The sequence below is a fragment of the Abramis brama genome (genome assembly GCF_963993115.1).
Source record: "Abramis brama genome assembly, chromosome: 22".
Taxonomy (NCBI): domain Eukaryota; kingdom Metazoa; phylum Chordata; class Actinopteri; order Cypriniformes; family Leuciscidae; genus Abramis; species Abramis brama.
In genome coordinates, this window is record NC_139984.1 from 13,031,142 (window position 1) to 13,050,841 (window position 19,700).

The window sequence follows — 19,700 nt, forward strand, 5'->3', positions numbered from 1 at the left end:
GGGACACCGGCTGTGGTGTCGGCAGCTTTATCACTTGAGTGAAAGTGCCGGCTGTGCGGTGATACTATGAGTGGATGAAGACCCCAGCAGTGACTGTTCTGTGAGTGTCAAGTGTCTGTCTTTGTACCCCTCTAACAGCAGATGATGGTCCAGCAGATGGCTATACAGCAACAGTTACTCTCCGTTCAACAGCAGCACCTGCTCAACCTGCAGAGACAAGGCCTGTTGTCTGTCCCGTCAGCTCTTGCCAGTGCACTGCCTCAGGGTAACAACACCTCACTGCCACATGACATGAAACAGTGTTATGAGAATGTTTACCAGGTTCAGGGGGTCACCAAGTTGCTGTACTGTTGTTGTTAGTAGGCATTCCCGTTCAGATCATTACTTTCATTCCACTCAACTTTGTTGCATCACCAACATTTTTATCACTCATGTCCTGTCAAAGAACTTTCTATTCATAAAATAATCCTGAAAATGATGTATATATTTAAAGGCAGCCTTTGTGAGCTGTTTAAAAAAAAAAACCCTTTTTTTTTTAAATCTTATCGACCCTTTTCAGGGTTATTGTTTTCTCAGAATAGCTTTGTGAAAGGGATCCTTGATTTTTGTTTCATACATAACATATTTGTTTATTAATGTTTTATTTTATTGAACCTTTATTCAACCAGGAGAGAAACCTGAAATTATAATCTCTTTTTAAGGAATATCGTGGTCAAGATAGGCAGCACATTAAGTGTTTCATTTTTAAATGGCTTGTGTATAATTAAACAACATTAAAACAGGTTGTTTGATGGTTTAAGATGTTCTCTTGCTGAAATGTAATTTATATGAAATGAAACAAATGGGTTTAATGAGAGATTATTTGCAGTCCAGTAATCCCATGGCTGTCAGAGGTTAATGATTGGTGCTTGGATGGATTGGAATAGACAGAGAATCGTAGATATAGAGGTCTTATTAGTTGTCTAGTGATCTAATAAAGGCAGTGTCTTACTCACAGGCCTAAATCCTGCTGAGCTTCAGCAGCTTTGGAAAGAGGCGGCAGATGCACGACAGGAGGAGAAGAGTAGAGGAGACAAATCCCCTTCTCCCAAAACTCAGATCCTCAACCACCACTCCAGCACCAACGGACACCATGTGCACCGACCCAGCCGGAGAGACAGGTATTTCATCATTCAGTCGTTTTTTTCTTTTTCTTGAGCCATGATTTTTTTGCATACAAGCATGTGCCATTTATTTCATCATCATGTGTTAATATTTGCTCTTGACGCTCTCGCTCTCTCTCCAATTTCTGAGCTCAGAAGAGTAAATGAACAACGGTAAACTGAAGCACTGTGGTAGCACTGCAGGTTTACTAACTCACCAAGCTCATCCTATACGAGATTAATCAGACATGTACACAATACAAACATATTACAACTTACATCTGCACAAAAGGACACAAATGCACAAGTGAACTTGACTGTTCTAGTCAGAGTGTGTGACTTCAGTTGTTGATGCGTTCTTCCAATTTATGACATTCTGTTGTAATAGTTTTCTCATTATAATTACCTCAAGGTACAGCCAAAACGCTGCTATAACCAATCAGAAACAAAGAAAAATATACTTTTATATATTTTTTATGTCACATGATCATCAATATGTCGGTGAGATTTTATACTAAAATTAATGCTTTAATTCAGTGAGGATATATTCAGCAAAAATGACATTTATAATGCTACAAAAGATTACTATTTCCAATAAATGCTGTTCTTATGCATTTTATAATCATAAAAGAAATTTAAAAATTATTTTTTAAAAAAATTATCATGGTTTCCGCAAAAATATTACGCAGCGCCACTGTTTCCAACATTGATAAACAGTAGTTTTAAAGAAATGTTTCTTGAGCATCAAATCATCATATTAGAATGATTTCTGAAGCATCATGTGATACTGAAGACTGGAGTAATGATGCTGAAAATTCTTTTTTGATCACAGAAATAGCATATTATAATATATTAAAATAGAAAGCCGTTCTTTAAATTATTATATTTAATCATTTTACTGTTTTTACTTTTTTTGATCTAATGCCTCAGAAAATCCGATCTGCCTGTTTACATGAAAGTCGCACTGGCACTTATCTGATTTATTTCCACATATGAACGAAGCCTGAAACCGATCTCAAAATATCCGAATGAATGCGTTTTTTTCCTGTTTACACTGTCATAGAACACATCCGATCTCTGTCACATATGAGCAAAAAATCGGAATTGGGTCACATTTCACTGACAGTGTAAACGAGGCCTAAGAGAAAACTCTAAAAACTTTTAAGTATATGTTATGTTATGCTATGCTATTATACGCTATGTCACGTTATGTTAGTGACAAAAAAAAAAAGATCTTAAAATGACAGTAATATCGTTTATTGCAATTGTTTTGGATATTATTTTGTCCAGCAAAACTATTTATCGTGACAGCCCTGACAGTGAGTGTGTGAAATGTAACATTAGTAATTTGATGACCAGTCAAACCAGTGGAGTTGTGAGGTTGCCCAATATGTTGTATTAGAAGTAAAGTGTTGAAAACAGTTGTCAGGTGTTTTAAGAGGCATTAGTTTTCGTGGCTGTCTGTTGTCAGTTGTCAGTCTGCGTCAACGTGTGCCCTGCAGGCCTTTCTTCATATACACTCACGAAAACACCTCCGTCTTTGTTTTCAGAGGTCTAAACCTGTTTGTCTATATGTTCCAGGAGCTCGTTTGCCGAAAGCACTTGACTGTTGTCAATCCAAAACCTGTGACTGTGACTATGTGAACTTTGCTTATAGAATGTATTGCTTTTTGTTGACTGGTTTGAACTTGTTTATGCATCTGTGTGAACCCATTACCCAAGCAATTGGGGTTAAGAACCAGCAGCCTTCTGGTTCCCCAACCCCGAGTCTTAACCACTACACCACACTACCCCGTTAACAATAAACGCTCGGATTACAGTAGGTGCCATCGTGTCCTAGTGTTGCATTGATGTGGTCTGATATGTCAGCAGAGCCCTCTTATGGCCCGCCTGTGATTGTTTGCATGATATTGGTGGAGGGTGAGAGCTCAAGGACTGTATGGTCAGTTTCATGTGTCATGTAAACTCCTGCCCGCCAGAGAGACGCCTGCAACTAAAACCTTAAGTGCAGCCACTGGCACCAGAGAACAAACCCTTCACCCCTTCCAGAAGACCACGACATGCGGGCATTGTCTATCCATCTCTCCTTCTGGCTTACTGAGTGACATGCAAACACTCTCACGCTGATGGACTGAGGGATCAAATGTAATCAATCCTTTAAAATCTGTCCCACTCCATCTTGGTCCGTATACTACTGTAGCTTTCTCTCCCGAGTGCTTTTTCCTGTGAGGCGAGTGTTTGACATTGGGCTGGGATCTCCATCTGCAAGAACAAACAGTTCATTGCGCGCGTTTGTTTTATTGTGTCTGCTTGCTGGCTTATTTGATTGTTCAGTGTTATAAGGATGGAAATAACAAAGTCTGTTTTAATTTGTCATGTGTGAGTCATCTTCCTAGTTGGGGTTGTGTTCAAGCACTGAATGAGAAAAGATGCCTGCATTAGACCTCTCTCGTTTTTTTTTTGGTGTTAGGGAAGGAATCTGCTGGCAGAGACACACAGGGCTCTCTTAGGCGTGTAAAGGAGAGGGTCACGGTCAAAGGACACAACCTCTCTTGATCCCAAACAAATAAAGCATTCTTGACATTTCAAAAGTTCAAAAATAAATCGTTTTCTCAAACAGTCCACTGTTTGATACAAAGTCCCAAACATGTCCCGCTACTTTCTCAGCTGGAGCTGAATTGAAGAATAGAGCTTTATGAAAACATCTGACAAAATCCTGTCTGTGACATTTCAACCCAATATACGATTTTGGATTTTAAAAAAAAATGTCCATATAGAAAATACAGCATATCTATAGGGCCATTAAAGATTATTTTCATTAGAAATTAAGCACATTTTCTACCCATATTGTTAAATTCTGCTTTTTCTTATCGATTATTCTCATTACTTCAAAACATTCATTTTACTGTACCACAATATTTTTTTTCCTCTTTTTTTTATTATAATTTTTTATAAATTGATGCATGAAATTGATCAAAAGTGACAGTAAAGACATTTATAATGTTACAAAAGGTTTCTATTCTGAACTCTCTACTCAAAGAATCTTGATGTATCATGGTTTCTACAAAAATATTAAGCAGCTAATTATGAGAAATGTTTCTAGATCATCAAAATTAGAATAATTTCTGAAGAATCATGTGACACTGAAGACTGGCGTAATGATGCTGAAAATTCAGCTTTGATCACAGGAATAAATTACATTTTTAAATATATTCAAATTGAAAACACCTATTTTAAATGGTAATATTTCACAATATTACAGTTTTTACTGTATTTTTGATCAAATTAATGCAGCCTTTTTGTCACATCACCGTAATGGTGCTTTATTATTATGATGGGAGTTTGGGAGTGGGCGAATTCTGAAGAAAAATATTTGAAATCATATTCAGAATGATCTTGATACATGTGTCATCGCAACGAAATGCATCACAATATCGTTAATTGATTGAGACTGAAACCGAGCCTGTCGTCGCATGAGAAAGACGCTTGTCGGAGAGCATGAATTTGCAGTATCAGTTTCAATCTCTCTCTCTAGCAGTTTCCTTCAGCTTTTTTTTTTTCATACCACAACTCCTAGAAGCATCTCTGAGCACAGTCAGAAACTACAGTTCAGAATTTATGCAAAAATGAAACCTTTGTGGATTTAACTGAAGGAAATATACATGAACGCAAGTACCTCAAAAGATTGATTTCCATTTAAAGGATGCTAAATAATTGTGTGAATAATAGCCCAGTCATGTTCTAGACATGCTTTGTGAGATTCACAACTTTCTGAGATCACAGATGTCCGAAATCTTGGAGATGGGAGGACAAATGAAAGTGCAACAGTGTGATTATGGATGAAGCAGAGCCATATGGGTCACAGAGTCGCTCAGTGTCACAACATACTGCAAACCTGTATTATTAACATGTAACGTACCCAGAACTCAAGCTTCAGATTCTGTATTTATTGTGTCTGTTTTTGCTTCAGTTCTCAGGAGAGTCATTCTCAGAGTGCACATCCTCTTTATAGCCATGGCGTGTGCAAGTGGCCAGGCTGCGACGCAGTGTTCGGAGACTTCCAGTCATTCCTCAAGTGAGTCAACACTCTCATCCTCCACGTTTTATGGTGCTGTTTGTCCTGTTCGCAGATCTGTGAGGAGGAGCTGTATGCGGCTGTAATCCAATTAGCATTTCTGAGTGTGCTCGCTGCTCTATTAATGCGTTTCTATCCCTTTTACTCTGTTTACTTGTTTCATGTTTTTTTGTCCCTCCTCCCACCTCGGTTCGCTTGTATGTAAGTATGTATATACCACCCATGTGTCTTTATTTTCTTTCCGTTTCCTTCTCTCTCTCACTCTTTCCCCTGTGGCGGTGCAGCCGTGGGGCCCCTCAGGGTTGAGCTCAGTGCACTGATAAACAGAGTACCCATGGTGATCCTGGCCATCCCTCCCAAAACAAACAACAGGAGGATGTTTATCTGTGCCCCTTCCACTGACCCTGACCCCTGCTCCCAGTCCGAGGCCCCGCCCTGTCTATTGCCACAACACTGCCTTTGTTCCTCAGCTCGGTCACAGTTCCACCATATAAAAACATGTTTCTAATGATCACATCACACTGAGACTCACGTGCCGTACCTGAGAATAAGGTGTTTAGATATTGTTTTTCAACCTTCATGAATATGCATTCTTCAATCACAAATATTGCATGAAAATTGCATTGCTTTAGAGTTTTCACCATGTAAAAATATCTCCCTCTCTCTTAATTCAATAGCAAATGCATGACTGTAGTTTTTGGTAATATAGATTCTCAAGATTATTTCATGGATACATGTGCTTGATATGCAATTCATTTAATTGTGAATATTTTTTACAATTTTTTATTTTTTTTTAAAAGGAGTTGTAAAGATCGTTGTTTGAGGAAGTTGTTTGGATGAAAGCCTTGCACAGATTTTCTTTGAATACAGCACCCTCTACTCCTCAATGATAGTATTGCATCCAGAACAATCATTTTGATTAGTAATGTATGAAATACAAACAAATCATTCTTCTAAATTGATTGTTTTAATTAGTTATTCAAACTCTCACATAGCTTGTTTGGAAGTAAAAAGCTGAGGTGATTTGATTTATCATTATTGCTACATTTATGATGTCAACATGTCATACACTACGCATTCAAAAGTTTGGTGTCAGCAAGATTTTTTTTAATTAATGCTTTTATTAACTGACAGTAATGTCAGTATTCATCAAAAATCCTTAAATTTACCAGGGTTTCCACAAAAATATGAAGTAGCAGAACTCTTCAACATTGATAATAATCAGAAATGTTTCTTGAGCAGCAAATCAGCTTTCATGTGACACCGAAGACTGATGTCAAAACAAAATTTTCATCATTACTCCAAAGAAATAAATTGTTTTAAAATATATTAAAATAAGATATTTTTAAATGTATATTTTTTAATTCTATTTCTGTTTTAACTGTTTTGTTTTGATCAAATAAATGCATCATTGGTGAGCAGAAGAGACGTCTTTCAAACCACAAACCTTTGAACACTAGTACATGAATGATTCGCTAAAAGGAATGAAACTACTCGGTGGTGATGTTGTATTATTCTGCTTAGTGTGTTTTCAAATGAAACTAGATTTATTTTCAGAGACAACTATAGGCAAAGTTGATTTATAAAGCACATTTCATACACGTTTTTTCTTGCACTTTGAAATACCACTAAGACAAAACTCCAAAAATAAAATACCACATTATAAATAATTTAGTGCTATCAATGCACATGTTAACAGATGTGTTTTAATGACTGGTCCTGTCTTGATGTATACTGAACGTCTGCATATGTCTGTTGTGTTTTTCAGGCATTTGAACGGTGAACACGCTCTGGATGACAAGAGCACAGCGCAGTGCAGAGTTCAGATGCAGGTGGTTCAGCAGTTGGAGCTGCAGGTAAAGCTTCACAAACATTCAGCACAACTGCTGCTTCTCCAGACACAACTGCTTCTTGATATGCTGATATTTTATTCTGATAAGACTAAAGAAATGTTTGTTTTCTGCTTTGCATGCAGTCAAACATCCTGCTCTAATCTGAGCTCTAATCTTTTTCCTGCTCTGTATGTGCTGAATGTACACATGAAGAAATAATCCACCATGTGAACGTTAGACAACAGAACGCTCCATGTTTATCAGTGGTGTTTGTGTTTGTCAAACAGCTCACTAAAGACAAAGAACGCCTTCAGGCCATGATGGCCCACCTCCATGTCAAGTCTACTGAGCCCAAACCAGCCCCTCAGCCAGTATGTCACTGCGTTTACCATTCACTCTGCTTGATTATAAACACACTTCTGAAGATACACTTAAGATCGCTGGTGAAATAATAAACTTTCAAATGTTTGTTAGGTGAATCTGGTGTCCAACCTCACTCTTGCCAAGGCAACCGTTCCGAAAACCACTCCCTCCATGAGCCTGTCCCAGAGTGCCACGGCCCCGTCGACGCCCCTCACGTCGCTCCCGCAGATGCCCTCCGTCATCATCCCCACCAGCCTGCACAGCGTGGGACCCATCCGCAAACGCTACTCGGACAAATACAACATGGCCATGGACCAAGGTGAGATGGTGACCCTCTCGCCCACAGTCAGTGTCAGAGCCAGTATTACACTCACTGTAGTGTAGTTATCAGGGCTCTACAACAAGGATGGCCTGAAACCAGTGTAAAGGCCTGTTTGCACAAGGACGATAACTATAACGGTTGCTTTGATAAATGAAGTGTAACTGAAGTAGCAGCACCTCTCTCTTGTGTCTCATAGATATTGTGCAGAATAAGGAGTTCTACTTGAGTGCTGAGGTCAGGCCTCCATTTACATATGCAGCTTTGATCCGGCAGGTAAGAAACCATCATGCAGCTCTTGTTACCGCACCATCATTTCTGATGAGACTGCCATCAACCAGGCTGTCTGAGCTATTTTAGTTAAACCTTTACTTTTATCTCTCATCAGCTGCTGTATGAGAGACATGTGTTAATCTTGTTCCCTTTTTTAATTTATAGGCCATTTTGGAGTCTCCAGAAAAGCAGCTAACACTAAATGAAATCTACAACTGGTTCACTCGAACATTCGCGTATTTCAGACGCAATGCGGCAACGTGGAAGGTAACTGAAAAGATGCACTAAAAATATCAGTCTCGATTGATTTCCTGTGCCCTGGATCAGTTTGTTCATTTCTTCTGCAATCTCAGAATGCAGTTCGCCACAACCTCAGTCTTCACAAGTGTTTTGTACGAGTTGAGAATGTGAAGGGGGCCGTTTGGACCGTGGACGAGCTGGAGTTTCAGAAAAGGCGGCCACAAAAGATCACTGGGTGAGTGCGCATCTGACTGCAACGTTTTCATTTGCACTGGTCATTTAATGACGCTGAGGTCTGTTTCTTCAGATCACCTCTGGTGAAGAACATCCAGTCCAGTCTGGGTCAAAGTCCTGCCCTGTCTGCTCTGCAGGTATGGACTCACCTGAGATTCATTCATATCTACACTACCATTCAAAAGATTTCTCTCATGTTCACCAAGGCTGCGTTTATTTGATCAAAAATACAGTAAAAACAGTAATATTATGAAATATCATTACAGCTTCAAACAACTGTTTTCTCTTTGAATATATTTTTAATTCCTTTGATCAAAGCTGGATTTTTAGCATCATTACTCTAGTCTTCAGTGTCACATGATCTTTTAGAAATCATTCTCATATCATGATATGCTGCTCAAGAAACATTTCTGAAAACAGTTGTGCAGCTTCATATTTTTGTGGAAATCGTGTTTTTTTTTGTGTGTTTTTTTCAGGATTCGTTGATGAATAAAAAGTTCAAAAGAACAGCATTTATTAGACAGAAATCTTTTGTAACATATTAATGTCTTTAGTTTCACTTTTGATCAATTTCATGCATCATTGCCGATTAAATGTATTAAAATCTTACTGACCCCAAACTTTTGAATGGTAGTATATATAACTTGTTTGGGATACGAGTGTTATTTTGGGTGATGTTAAACAGTGTTTCTCCTCAGGCAGCGATGGTGGACAGCAGTCTGCCCCTATATGGCTCGGCATCTATGGGAGCGTCCAGTCTGAAGGCCCTGACCGGTGCGCTGCATGAGGACACGAGTTCTCACGATCATGATGAGGGCTCCCGCAGCGACTCCAGCCTGGAGCTCTCTCCTCTGCCCACACTGTGAGTCCACTGTCCTGCCGGTCTAATGTCACTCACGTAAACCCTGAGAACACTCACTGCCGGTTCACTGAAACATTCAAATAGGCAATCAAGTTATTTAAATAGGGTGTCCACAGATCCTTAAAAAGTCTTACGTGCAACCGAACTGACACAGCAGTGCAGAGTTAGATTTCGTTTTTGCTCGTTGCTTTTTGAAATCATATAAATCTCTCTAACACATAAAAGTGATTTAGGACAAGGATATCACTCTTGTTGTATTGCTATTTATATTCCCAAAGAAAAATGTAGTATTATTACTATATTTTAAGTCTTTTAAAGTGCCCCTATTACGCTCTTTTAAAGGTTCCTAATTTTGTTTTCGATGTCTCCTACAACAGGCTTACATGCATCCAAGGTCAAAAAACACTTTAATATATATAATAATATACATTGCAGCATCATCTCATTTCTCACAGTGTCTGAAACTGTTTGATGAAGGATCCAGCCTCTCTAAACCCCTCCTTTCCAAGAGCCTACTCTGCTCTGATGCACATGTCGAAATGAAAGGCTTATTGCCATATCAGAAGTTCAGCTCTTCCTCAGTGCTTAATACACAGTGATATGAGCAGTAACAATTGCGTCGGTTTTACCGTATCAAATCGAGTTCGATTCCTTATCCTTTGGTTGTGCATGCAAAATGGATTTGCTTTGGCAGAGCAGAAAAGTGTTTTCTCGACATGTCAACAACACAAACCAAACTCTTCCAGTCTCAACTACAACTACAGTGTTTGAGGGTCAAAGCAGATGCGGTTCATGGGCGGCCAATGAAGATCATAGAAAGGAATCACTGACAACTCGTTTCAGCCAGTTCAGACTCAGCTCTTTCTTTTTAGAAAACAGTAACTTTTATCTTTAAAACTTTGCAGACCTTTTACATTCACAAACATATTTATTACACAATACATGAAAGGCAATATGTGAAAAAGCACAATAGGGGCAATTTAATATATGTGACTGTGAAAAGGGTCCACTGTTCAATTGTATAGATCAGTGTTTCCCGACCACTAGTGTGCCACGGAAAATATCAAATTCCAAAAAATAGATGCTACAAATAAGAATATATTGTCGCTGTCGTGCAGAAACCTTGTATGTCTATATTTTGTCATTTTGTTTAATTAAAAAAAAAAAAAAGATAAATGCTATTGGTCATTCTTACGTCTGTCTGTGGGTCTTTACCATAATGTAACCAAAAGCATTTAAAAGAGGTTGTGACTAAACCTTGTAACTGCATTGGATCCTCAAACTGTCAGTCAAACCTCATAGCTCCGCCCCTCCTCTATCATGAATGAAGTGCCACGCACAGTTCAGAGGTAAATAAAGAACTGTTTGTTTAAGTACAGCGTTTTCTTTACTTAAGAATCACTCTATGAAGGCAAATGTTTTTTGTATTTAAGAGTCTTAGTCTGGTATTTGCAGTCTAGTTAAACCAAATTTAAATATCCTGTGCATAGCGCTTCATCTTCTATATCATGAGATTTTGGCCAAATATATTCAAGAACAAGAAAAACTGAGCACCCACATAGCTACAATAAACTTTAAAACCTGTAAGTTGATGAAAACATAATGCGATGCACTTGTTCCAGTGGCGATCAAAACATGCATTCGCTGGTCAAAAACTCCATTTGAGCTTGATCTTCAAGAAAATGTTAATATTATAATAACACATGCAAGTGTCTGACCATATAAAGCCACAATACCTACTTTGACAACACATTGTCCCTGTCGGCTAGAAACCTCATATTTTAAAAATAATGAAACGCTATGTAAATGTTGTTTCATGACCTTATTGTGTTCTTAAGCTCAAGTTTCACTTTAATTGTGAATGCTACTTTTGATATAATATCCAGTTTTAATATGCCAATTGAAGCAATGCATGTTTGTGCAATTTTGTGTCGTAGGATTTTTTTACTTAGAAAATGTAGTCCTCAAAACGGAGTATCCATACCAGTGACTTTTCAGTTTCATTTGTGCTAAAGTGTAAGATCTTGGTTTATGCGAGCCGTGTGTGTTCACAGGCATCAGTCTCAAATTAAAGAGGAGCAGATGGAGGCCGAGGACTATAATGGCTCCATGTCTCCGGAGACAGAAGACCAGCACAGTCCAGACACCAACCACAACCCAGAGTACAGCGAAGAGCCGGGATTCTCCTCGCCACCTCATGCCTTCCACTGCTGAGATCAGACTCCTGACGCAGAAAAGTTACAGCTGCAACTTTTCCTTTTGGGAACAACCCTTTATTTATTGTTTCGATTGACCTCTTTCTGTTGTATGCAATGGTTTGACCTCACTGGTACTAAAGGGCTCCTCTGTGTTTGAAAAGGCCGCCCGTCAGCTTGCAGAGGACAATGAGGGCGCTGTAGGCCACACGTCATCTTTGCTTTGTATATTAAACACTACGGCACCTGAACTGAATCAAACGCTCACCTTGAAGGGAAGACGGTTTCCCTGTCAACCGAGGAAAATTTGAAGCCGTCTACGACGAGATTTATTTAGCTTTCCACAAAATCTGTTCACTGCAGCTGTGAACGCTGAATGAAAAGCTCTTGATCGTAAATGCGAGTTTGAATCACCTCAGCCTCAATACTGTAGGGTTAGTCGCCATCGATGGCCCCGGCTGCCATGACGGTAACGTGTGGCCTTCAATTTCGGGCCACTTATCGGTAGAATGGAAAATGAAATTGTGAATGTCTATCTTTTTTACCTCTTGTTTTTTCAAGATAAAAACAAAACCAAAGGGGAACATTTTATAACCAGCACTTGATGATGAATGTTTTTCAATTGTAGTTTTTGATTTGTTTTTCACTTGTGTGTACAGAAGGTTACTGTATTTCCATTATCCAAAACATTTACGCAAACAAAAAGCCTCATCCTCAACAGTCCCAATCATTCGGTTACTAGTAAAGCTGAACCAAACATTTCCGTATTTGAGTAGAGCAACTTTTCTTCTTTTTTTGTAGAAAGAATCAGGTTACCAAAGATTGTGAAAGATGTTTTAATGTTGTGTACCCTGTTTACATTGTCCCTTTTGATATGGCCAAGACTAAGAAGTCTTCACTCGAGTGGATTAGATGAGTATTGGAGACGTTTAATGTCGCACTCGTGACATTTGAGCAGTTTGTAAACCGCAGTCGTTTGATTTGACAACGTACCACAGAGAAAAAGAGTTGATGATGGAAATAATGCATAATTGTTGACTGAATATCTTGTTACACATGTCCAAAAGAAATAGATGGCATCTATTTCAAATCAGCTATTTCAGTTTGTTCAATACTTCTGAATAAATGGCCTTATGATTAATAAATTCTTGTATAAAATGTGAAAAGCGTCAGGGTTTTTTTCATTATAAATGTTTAATATATTTTCATTTATACGAATGTCTATGTGTGTGTGTGTGTGTGTATGTATGGTTTATATATATATATAAATGATAGTAATAGAATAGTGCATTAGAATTGAAATAATTCACATCATGAATTCGGATTTGGTACCATGACTTTACATTTATTATATTTTTCACTTGTGCATACACTGAAAAAATAGCATAAGATAATAAAAAAAATCCTTTTCTTATCAAAATCCTTCCATGTAGTGTTTTTTTTTTTTTACTTTCCAAGTCAGCTGCATGTGTGAAAATATATTACTACATACAAAGATCAATAAGAAAATACAATACAATATATTAAAAGTTGTCATAGACGTGTCTTACTATCTGTCAAAAACAGCAATAACTCGTTGATACAGGCAAGTAAAATAAATGGCACAGCTTAAAGTAACTGAATGAGTACATGGCCACACGTCTTTGGTTATAAACCGCTTCTGGAGATCATGAAATCATTACGCAAAACATGAAATACAGAAACGTCCACCTGTCCTGTCAGTTTAAAGACCGATTACATTCCAATATAATGTTCTACCACACTATACGTCAGGCACAACGGTGAGGTCAGCTGACCAGGCTATGGTTCATACACGATGTGGCTGTGCGCGTAACATACACCACACACAAAAGGGGACAAAATAAAGTTATTTTCTTCCTACTCAACAGGCAACCGAATTCTCTCTGGGTAATAATCACATGACCATCAGCCTTCCATAGTGACATCATACTACATGACATATAAATCTTTCTTATACTGGAACCCCGCGTCACGATTACGCCATGTCTGGTCCTCCATCTGTTTCTCCATCTCGAACGCTCTGAAACTTCCACTATCATTCGCAGACACCGGGCCAGATTCAGAAACCATGGCACCTCCTTTCCAGTTAAAAAGCAAAAATGCACTTAAATTTGGTGGATTAATATAATACATATATATATATATAAACTGATGATTGTCTTTCTGCAGAGGCTGTTTTCTGTGCGGTTCATATGTTTGAGTGCATATATATCATTTATTTTATTCAGGGGTCAATGCAGTGCCTAAAATGTACATATTTTAAAAATCTTGGTGACTATTTTATAAAAAAAATCATTTACAATCCCACGACCACCAAAAAAAGCTCTAATAATGCGAAACCACAACAGATGGTTGGCTTTAGTTTGGTTACATTCTCTATATTTTGGTTTGAATGCGTTTTGGTCTCGTGTTAGTCAACAGTAAAGCCGTTGTCTTTGCCAAAAAAGTTCCTGCAGTCTTTAGTTGTGAAGCTCTTAAACTTGACAGAAGGTGCGACATCAGAGTCTTGTGATGTGCGGCAGTGTGTGTGAAGATAAGCGCTCCTCCTCGTCCCCGGGGCCCTAGCGTCTCTGCGGTGCCAGCATTACTTTGTTAATGAAGTTGACGATGGCGGTCGCGGGCTGTTCGGGATCCAGCTCTGCGAAGAGATGGCAGACGTTCTCCACCACACTGCCGGGCTTCTTGGCAACAAAACCAAAAACTCTGAGAGGAGGTAGAGAGAGATACGCAAATGAGTCATTGTGGATAAAATATCAGTCGATCCAAATCCAAACAAGGAGTGAACGGACAGACAGGAAGATCAGTACTAGAGTAAAATAACATGCACATAAGCACATAATCAGAGGAAACAAGCTGTCACAACAGTCCAGACGACACACACACACACACACACACGTTTCATTTAGACTTACTTAGAGGTTGTGCTGTCTGAGTTAGTCCACCTACGGCAGCAAGAGGGAGACAGAGACAAGACTGAGGAACAGACTCTCTCACACACACACACACACACACGCGCGCGACGCTGCTGCAGCCACACATGAACATGCTCTCAATCTCAGGTCAAAGCATACATGCAAGTACACAGCTCCTGCTGTTCATACTTCGCCTGTTCCTAGATTGCTGTGGTGGAACCATATGTGCGCTGCGTCTGAATTCTGTTCTGACACATTTCCGATTGCAATGATACGTGAAATCGAGCTTGTGTAGCTTGAAGTATTTTCGTTCATACACTTGTATATGCTGAGTATGCAGCGGTTGTAACACACACACACACACACACTCTCACTGCTTTGGGGCTTCATTTTCTTTATTTCTACACATTATAAAATCATATTTTGTATATTACGAAATCTAACGCGAGAAGTAGTTTTAAAATTTGCCTGTAGGTTCATCCATTTTTTGGTGGCTCACCCAAAAGCCAAATGCTGTTTGATCCTGTAACATCTGGTTTAATGTTACTGCCTCAAATTCTTTAGACGCAAAACTGGTGGCTGTCTGCCATGAAGAAATCACAGAGCCCAAACTATTTACAGGGTTCAAAGTGATGGTTTAAGAAAAGACGAGCGTTTTGTCTGTGGGTTTACATTTAATGAGCCCCAAAGATTGTGTTTTAGTTGCTACTGAAATTATAAACATAAATGATTAAACAAAAAACATTTACTGTATGCACACACAGACGGAGCAGCCCACAGAGATTCATGCACTACTTGATTAGATTTACGTGTACTACTGGTTCTAGGCAAGCAACTGTTAAACTCAACTAAACAATGCAAAACTTTCTTTCTTAGTAAAAAACAAAACACAAAATCTAAATAAAAAACAAAACATTGTTAAAAAAACAAAAAAATCCTCCTATATCCAAAAAAATAAAATAAATTATATATATATATATATATATATATATATATATATATATATATACACGTTTACCTTCCTAAACCTTAAAAACGTTAACCTTAAAGTGCCTCTATTATGCTTTTTCAGATATTATCTTTCATGTAGTGTGTCATATAGATGTTTGTGAATGTAAAAGGTCTGCAAAGTTTCAAATATCAAAGTGCACGATAAATAAAGTTTTTTCCTAAAAGATTCTGAACTGTAATCCAAAAATCGATTCTGAACTGTAATCAGAACTGACAAATCTGCATATGATCTTCATTGGCCGCCCATGAACAGCATCTGCTTTGACCCTCAAACACTGCAGTTGTAGTTGAGACTGAAGAGTTTGGTTTGTGTTGTTGACATGTCGAGAAAACAGTTTTCTGCTCGGCCAAAGCAAATCCATGAACTTCGCATGAACTTTCAAAGGATGAGGAATCGAACTCGAATTGATACGGTAAAACCGACACTTGTTGTGGTTTGTATAACTGAGTATGAAGTGCTGAGGAAGATCCAGAGCTGAAATTCAGATATGGTAATGGGCGTTTCGTTTCCGACACCAACAGACTGGGCCGTCTGACCAATCAGAGCAGAGTAGACCAATCACAAATTTGACCAATCAGAGCAGAGTAGACCAATCACAGCAGACTGGGCCCTCTGACCAATCAGAGCAGAGTAGACCAATCACAAATTTGACCAATCAGAGCAGAGTAGACCAATCACAGCAGACTGGGCCCTCTGACCAATCAGAGCAGAGTAGACTCTCGGAAAGGAGGGGTTCCTTAAAGGAGACTAAATCCTTTATTGAATCGTTTCAGTGTAGAATGTATATTATGAGAAAAATAGTGTTTTTTTTCCCTTGGATGCAAGTACATTTATTTGAGGAGTCCTCCAAAACAAAATTAGGAACCTTTAAAATAGCATAATAGGGGCACTTTAATGGTTTGTAATTGCTTTAGATGCGGAATGCACTGCAAACTTGGAATATTGTTGTAAGAATATATATATATAGAGTAGATATATAAACCACCCCTAGCATTTCTGCCACTACAATCTCACCTCCTGTCTTGTGGGTCCACACTGCTGAAAGTCACGCTGTTGATTGGATAATGTCTCCTGAAGAACACCCTGAAAACCCAAACCTCTCACAGTCAACTCGGTGTGACAGTAACAACCTGTCCTCACATTTCTATTGCTCGGAGAAAACTGAAAAATGGTGTGGTTATACTTTCAAAAGCAAAAAGGGGGATCGGTGGGCGTACCTGCGCTGACTGTCTGTCAGTGTAATGCCCTGGGCTGACACCTTAAAGTGGACCACAGTCGCAGAGGGCCGGGGGTTGCGTGACATCGTGGCCCCTGTGGCCTTGGCGATAGCCTGGGGTCCCGTGAGAGACTCGGTCTCCACTGAGTTCAGGTACAGCACATTGCAGGCTGAGGAGAGACACCAGAGGTTACAGACGTCACAGTAAGAAGTCTCGCATGAGGACAGATGTGCTGGTTCACACTCACCTGCTCCCTGTTTCAGAAGGTCTGCAGCTGTACTCATGTTACTGACTGGCTGAACCTCTAGAACTTCACCTATCGGGTCTGAGAGGGCAACACAATCATTCATAGACCGGCTCTGAGATTCAAACACGGCCAGTTGCTTAACATTTTGATTCTTATGAGCAGTTCTTTTGATGAATCAGTCAAAAAAAAAAGACTTGTTTGAATCGGTCTGACGAATTTGTCAGATCAGTTACTTATTTAGCTAAAAGTCATGGCATAAATGGCATATTATTAAAAAGGTATAGTTTTATTTCGTTTGTAGCTAGGGTCTATAGTACAGAATGTTGTGGGAAACACCGAAAGACAGGTTTTTTTATTTATTTGAAGCATTTGTTTCATGCATTTCAACTCTTCACAAACTCTCACTTCACATTGAGTGCATGTTGTGGCTGTGCTTTCATCATAGTGATATCTCAGCGTGGCGTGTTGATGTGTGCTGTAGTGTTTACCTTTCTCTGGGATGCGGAGGGCACAGGGCAGAGAGATAGGCGTAATGGAATGCTGATACACCAGTGCTGAAAGACTCCCTACCGATGACAAAACACACACAGAGCACCTCAATACTTCAACATTATTTACCTTAAAAACTGATGTGCCAGATTGCAAAAGCACCAACATGAAGCCAGACAGCAACTAATCGCAGGCAGCTTCCTAGCTTTCTAATACAAAGATGTGAGCTTTATCTCAACTTCTAAACCTCACGACTGTACGTTCACTCTTTATGAACTATTTGGTAAATTCAGCGTTCTGCTAAAGTACATGACAGAGATATCATGGAGATTTAACAGTATTGCTTTCTGAATACCTTGCATGCATGGAGCGAACTGATCCTGCACTCAGATATCACAGGAAAGTCATTTTCACACTAACCTGAGCTCAACTTTCAACTTTATTCAGCCTAGCTGTTCTATTAACTCCACATTTGTACGTCTATTGGCCTTCCAGATCAGGTCTAGGATCATCTTCATGAAGAAAGTCATACAGTTTTGAAACGACATGAATGATGACAGAATGATCATTTCTGGGTGAACTATCCCTTTAAGCTCTGATTTAAACCAGGACTAAGCTTAATCAGTGTGTCTGGCGAATGAGAGGATTCTTGAACTGCTCACCAAAGTAGGGCTCGTTCTGACAGCCCTTGATCTTCACTCCCCGAGGCCCTGTCTCAATCAGGAAGTGTCGAACCAGCTGTTCCAGAGGGTCTCCTCCTGCTAACAGACAGGACATTACATCTTCAATTCAAACTATGATGCTAATATTGGTTGTATACCAAACTATAGCAACTTTTCAAAATATCGCATCAATTTTTTGATTAATGGATATTTAGATCCACATACATCACTGTTTAAAGGTGCAAAGCATTCCCAAAGCAGTTCCCAATGCTGTCTCAATTCAATATTTAGTTGAAGACTACCAAAATAAACAGTGCACAGTGTTCTCGTTTGCGCTTGGTCTGGTGTTAATTATTGCAACGAAGCACAAATCAATCAAATCTATCATTCCCTCTGTCTGTATGGCCTATAAACATTCAAACTGCAGTTTTAAACTTTTTTCAAAGCTTTCAGTAAAAAGCTTTGTCAAGATAATTCAATTCAAAGTTTGTCTTGACTTTTCTAGTTACAAATTAGTCACATTAATTTCATTGAATTCATTTTAAAGGGGAACTTAGCAACTATTTCAACTTAATAAATCCATTTAGAAATCATTTGGATGGTTAAATAACCTGTACTGGTGAAAATGGTGACTTTACCCGCTCCCCCTAGTGTTCCCAGGTGGAAAACCAACCTTGCAACACGGGGACTAACGTCCCGGTAAGTAGGAAATAGGAAGTCTCGTGAGAAGCGAGAACGAGCGAGAAACACAAACTGCTTTACGGCAATTCGACATAAACACACACGCCATATGATACTGTGTATGATGTATTACCCACCTCGGTAGACATAGCTCCACACGAAAAAGTTGGCCGGCTCTGATAATAACAAATGCACATGAGCAGCAGTAGAAAGGGGGATGAGGGTGCCGCCCGCAAGTGAGATTTTTTTACGACAGTGTTGTGAAATATACGCCCCACAGCTGTAGGGGGAGCTCTCAGAGAAAACATACGACAGCAAAAGTGAAAATCAGCGAAGAAATGGCTAGAGTTGCCAAGTTCCCCTTTAATTCTTCGAATTGCACTTCTACTTCCTGTTTCATCCTCAATTCAATTTATTTGGCATTCTCAGTTCAATTCACACAACCCTATCAAGCAAGGGTTTGAACTTAGGGCGGGACGATCTGTTTGTTTTTTGAAGACAATCATGATTTTTGTAATTCCGTTTGGTCACGGTAATGCCGCAGAAATGGCACACTTCAGCTTTAGCTCTGAATTACTGTGATGTTTAGCTCTGCTAGAGTACTTCAGGTGCAGTCGTGTGTTTCCTGTGCAGACGGAGAGCTTTGGGAGCAACACTGAAGCAAGATAAATGTTTGTGTGAGGAAATGACTGCAGATGTGGCGTACCTTTGCTGCTATGGTTATTGACGTTGGGGGGTGGGCTGGCAACTTTCAGGGCCAGACCGTAGGCCCCCTGGAAAGAGTTACTGTCTCGGATGAGGAAGGCCCCTGGCTCTCTTTCCTTCAGTGCTGCTATAGCTGTTGAACAGAGACAGGATAGTTTAATGAGACATCGCTATTTAAAAAAAGGATCCAAGCATATGGAAAAACAATCTGCAATTTGC

At 39.2% G+C, this 19,700-nt stretch overlaps 2 protein-coding genes across 11 annotated transcripts in view; one reads left to right on the forward strand and one right to left on the reverse strand.

The window, feature by feature from the left end:
* The window catches only part of foxp1a (forkhead box P1a), a 43,692-nt gene extending 30,991 nt beyond the window's left edge, over window positions 1-12,701 (forward strand). For 3 of the 5 annotated variants that reach the window (XM_084099897.1, XM_084099900.1, XM_084099898.1), the window contains 12 exons: window positions 139-265; window positions 998-1,160; window positions 5,113-5,217; window positions 6,986-7,073; window positions 7,337-7,420; window positions 7,524-7,731; window positions 7,931-8,007; window positions 8,170-8,271; window positions 8,358-8,479; window positions 8,552-8,615; window positions 9,177-9,340; window positions 11,395-12,701. In XM_084099897.1, coding sequence (XP_083956023.1) covers window positions 139-265; window positions 998-1,160; window positions 5,113-5,217; window positions 6,986-7,073; window positions 7,337-7,420; window positions 7,524-7,731; window positions 7,931-8,007; window positions 8,170-8,271; window positions 8,358-8,479; window positions 8,552-8,615; window positions 9,177-9,340; window positions 11,395-11,554 — 1,464 coding nt within the window. In that variant the 3' untranslated portion in view covers window positions 11,555-12,701. The remainder of the gene's footprint in view (window positions 1-138; window positions 266-997; window positions 1,161-5,112; window positions 5,218-6,985; window positions 7,074-7,336; window positions 7,421-7,523; window positions 7,732-7,930; window positions 8,008-8,169; window positions 8,272-8,357; window positions 8,480-8,551; window positions 8,616-9,176; window positions 9,341-11,394) is intronic. The other 2 variants (XM_084099899.1, XM_084099901.1) reach the window with 1 other exon arrangement.
* A 158-nt stretch (window positions 12,702-12,859) lies between these two features.
* The window catches only part of tns2a (tensin 2a), a 57,532-nt gene continuing 50,691 nt past the window's right edge, over window positions 12,860-19,700 (reverse strand). For 4 of the 6 annotated variants that reach the window (XM_084099891.1, XM_084099895.1, XM_084099894.1 and 1 more), the window contains 8 exons: window positions 19,483-19,614; window positions 18,096-18,194; window positions 17,433-17,510; window positions 16,945-17,022; window positions 16,698-16,866; window positions 16,495-16,563; window positions 14,469-14,498; window positions 12,860-14,259 (listed from right to left, as the gene is read on the reverse strand). In XM_084099891.1, coding sequence (XP_083956017.1) covers window positions 14,118-14,259; window positions 14,469-14,498; window positions 16,495-16,563; window positions 16,698-16,866; window positions 16,945-17,022; window positions 17,433-17,510; window positions 18,096-18,194; window positions 19,483-19,614 — 797 coding nt within the window. In that variant the 3' untranslated portion in view covers window positions 12,860-14,117. The remainder of the gene's footprint in view (window positions 14,260-14,468; window positions 14,499-16,494; window positions 16,564-16,697; window positions 16,867-16,944; window positions 17,023-17,432; window positions 17,511-18,095; window positions 18,195-19,482; window positions 19,615-19,700) is intronic. The other 2 variants (XM_084099893.1, XM_084099892.1) reach the window with 2 other exon arrangements.